Genomic DNA, 3,555 nt, shown 5'->3' on the forward strand with positions numbered 1-3,555 from the left:
TGAGCTCCGCCCAATAATGCTTCAAGATTTTTTATTTTATTTTTTGTTTAAATCAAGAAAAACACTTCTTACATGAATCGGATTCGTGAACCCAAATACCATCATCCATAATTCTATTAATAGCCCTTTGTTCGTGGCTTCCTGTTTATCACCATCAATTCTTCATTTAATCTTCGATTTTTGCAACAAGTCACAAATTTCAATTTCTTGAAGTTTCCCAATTTTTTAAAAAGTTTTCTTTCTTTCCAAAGCTATGTTTTCATTTGCAGCCCCCATGTCAAATAAAGTATCTATGTTTCTTACTTTATCTAACAGCATATCTTTTTGCTCTTCTCCTGGGCCTTCCAAGCAAAAGCAAGGCTTGATTCTTGCCTTTGATATTTTGAGATTTTATTACATAATACGATGTTCAATTATTTTCACAAATAAAAAAATAAAATCGCTTTAAAACACTAGGAAGTATCATTGTGAGTTGTGACAACCTAACCATGCTTTGATTACTTATGCACCCGTAGTTTCATTAATAAATGCCTTTTGATGAAGGTTTGCCACATGCCCAACATTTGGTCTATACTACAATGCTAACTTCCAAACTAACTTAATTTTTTAAGTGGCCACCTTTCCAATAACCCGATTTTTTTCTAACATACCTAATTTAATTATTATACTTTTTTCATAAGACATAATTACCCTCATGAGGACTGCAATTATTGATCACATATGATCTCACTGACCTAAAGTCCTTTCTTGCTGATTTATGTCTCATTGTAATATTCGAAAACTTTGATTTATATTTTAATAACATTATTTTATAGATAATTGATATAATGAACTAATAGTCTACATCTTTTATAACAACAACATACTCCGATAATTTTATTAAGACGAGGTAGAGAGTGGTAGATGTAAGGAGGAATACATCATCAAATATAGAATAACTGTGTCGCATAAATGACTTTCGGCATTATTCCAAAACACGATCCTGTAAAAAAACAAAACAAGGGTAGCGTAAGTCAAAAATAATAGAAAAAAACAAAATGTATAGGTATATATTATTTTTTATCATAATTAACAAAAGATATTTAAAATTTTATAATATTAATCTTAATAAAAAATTAAATATTACACAAATGAAGGGGGAAAGGAGGTTTTGATTTTGATATCGGATCTTTGCCTTCCTGAAAAACAGGTCAGCTGTCCCTATTACACGGTCGACGTCGTCAATCTAACGGTTGTTAAAAATCCTAATTTTAATTACTTTTTTAAACACCAAAAAAATTATTAAATAATTCTCAAAAAAATATAAAAATGAAAATACCCTAAACTCTCACACCACTACTTGAGACTTGAGAGGCACATAAAACACAGTTCTTGAGAGGCCCCTGTATCTCTTCCCCAATACTTTTTTATCTTCCCGAAAAATTAGAAAGAAATTTTATAAAAATGACTCAGATTAGCAGAAAAATGTACAGATTAGACCTAAAAAGAACGATTCTATGGCGTGTAGCTCTTCTCCGACGATGTGCTAGATCTCTCTGGCACCAAATTCTTGCTTGTTGGATCGGAAAATCTGTCCGGTACCGGCAATTGTTACACTCCGGTCCTTTGATTCCGACGTCTCGTCGTTCTCCTCCGACGACGATCGACCCAGCCACCGTGAGCCACCAGTTTCCGGCGTCCAGCGGCGAAATGTCGTCGTCCTCTGGTGGCTCCGATCATGATCAAGATACTTCTGATTTGGTGACGTTGAAGATTAGTCTTTTGGGTGATCATCATATCGGAAAAACAAGCTTCTTGGTTAGTATTTAATAATTAAATTCGTTTCCTTTTTATTCAGATTATATTTTCAAGAAATCTTGAAAAATGAAATACCCAATTTTTATTGTGTTTTTTCTTGAATACCCAAATTACCCATTTATTTAATGATTAAAATTAAACTATATAATTTAATTGAAGGCAAAATACGTTGGAAAAGAAAAGAATCAAGAAGAATTAAAAGTTAAAGGCATAAATCAGATGGATAAAACATTGTGTGTTAAAGGAGCCAGGATTTCCTACACCATTTGGGAAGTGGGTTGTGATGCATTTTGTCAAGGTAATTAATTAATATTTTATTTGATTAATAATTCTTTTTCAATTTTAGAAAAACTGATTCTAATTATTTAAATTAAAACTTTGTTTTCATAATTCATATGTAGATGCCGATTTGAAAACATCGATTCCTGCTGCTTGTAAAGACTCGGTAGCAATGTTGTTCATGTTTGATTTAACAAGTCGTTGTACACTTAATAGGTATTTACTTTATATCATAATTTGATTCTTGAATTTTCTTTTTGTCAGAAAATATTAATTATAATTTTTTTTTTGTTCAGTGTTATCAATTGGCATCAACAAGCTAGGACTTATAATCAGGTGAATATAAATTATATTACATTTTTGTGAAAACATTTTTTTATTGATTTTTAATTAATTATTTGTTTGAATGATTTTAGAGTGCGATTCATGTTATGGTCGGTAGCAAGTTCGACGAATTCGTTCAGCTTCCATTGGATTTACAGTGGACAATTGCAAGTCAGGTAATATTCAGTTTTTTTGGTGGTCGAGAAAAATCTCATAATTCGTGCTTACCAGATTTAAAATTGATTATTATTTTATGTTATTGATAAAAAAATATGATCGATTTTTATATAAGTGCTTATACATAAAAATGAATTTGATGCTATTAAATTAATAAAAATATATATACTTACACGCATTACCAATACAAATCTAAATAAAATAAAAAAGAACTTTGCACCTTTAAAGTCAACTTTTGTAGCTAACAAGTTTGACCTTTTCATGATGAAAATGATGGGATAACCCATCACTAACTTCTAAAAGAATGTTTCTTCAGCCCACCTCCAAACTTGAATTATGTCACACAAGTCCCATCAAAAGAGGAAAGTTCACACTTCACACCTCTTGCCTCAAAATACATTTTATAATATATTTAAAATTATGATATACATATTACATATATTATATATGTCTTAATATTAATCTATAATTGTACAGGCAAGAGCATATGCAAAGGCTATAAACGCGACATTGTTCTTCTCGAGTGCATCTTACAATATAAACGTAAATAAAATCTTCAAGTTCGTAACTGCGAAGCTCTTTGACTTGCCATGGACTTTGGAGCGAAATCTTACAATTGGCGAGCCTATTATTGATTTCTGATGTTAGTATTCGTTATTCATGGATTCAGTATTCAGTATTCATACCCTCCTCCGTCTTTAAGTTTGTGATGTAAATATAGAAAAGAAATATGGGGAGGAAGTGGTCGATCGATCGTATAGTCAGTTATTGCATCTTCGTTCTTTGTTTTCTAGTTAAGTGAGATTTCAAGGGTTTTCAGTTCTTTTTGTTGTTTTCTTATTGGAGAGCTTGGTGGAGGTATCGAGGCTTCCCTGTCTTCATGTAAACCCGTATTTTCTTGTTAGTGAATTGATTTCAAAATTGGTTAAAGCACATTTCTTTATATAGTGTGATGTCGACTTGATTCATGTTCTAACT

At 31.2% G+C, this 3,555-nt stretch overlaps 1 protein-coding gene across 1 annotated transcript; it reads left to right on the forward strand.

Annotated features, from left to right (window-relative positions):
• The first annotated feature begins 1,339 nt into the window (after nt 1-1,339).
• On the forward strand, nt 1,340-3,507 carry LOC145123381 (septum-promoting GTP-binding protein 1-like). The gene is made up of 6 exons (XM_079058596.1): nt 1,340-1,797; nt 1,957-2,095; nt 2,199-2,292; nt 2,373-2,412; nt 2,493-2,576; nt 3,055-3,507. Exons 1-6 carry the CDS (start codon nt 1,444-1,446, stop codon nt 3,217-3,219), a joined length of 876 nt encoding a protein of 291 aa, XP_078914722.1. The 5' UTR covers nt 1,340-1,443; the 3' UTR covers nt 3,220-3,507.
• The last annotated feature ends 48 nt before the right edge of the window (nt 3,508-3,555 follow it).

The sequence above is a fragment of the Lactuca virosa genome, chromosome 7, assembly GCF_052849685.1.
Source record: "Lactuca virosa cultivar CGN04683 chromosome 7, Lactuca_virosa_CGN04683_v6, whole genome shotgun sequence".
Classification (NCBI taxonomy): domain Eukaryota; kingdom Viridiplantae; phylum Streptophyta; class Magnoliopsida; order Asterales; family Asteraceae; genus Lactuca; species Lactuca virosa.

Excerpts from the sequence above, each read along its gene's own strand:
- LOC145123381 (XM_079058596.1), top strand. The coding sequence starts at position 1,444 with ATGACTCAGATTAGCAGAAAAATGTACAGATTAGACCTAAAAAGAACG. Across the intron at positions 1,798-1,956 it reads TCGGAAAAACAAGCTTCTTG|GCAAAATACGTTGGAAAAGA; the intron begins GTTAGTATTTAA and ends ATTTAATTGAAG. Across the intron at positions 2,096-2,198 it reads TTGTGATGCATTTTGTCAAG|ATGCCGATTTGAAAACATCG; the intron begins GTAATTAATTAA and ends ATTCATATGTAG.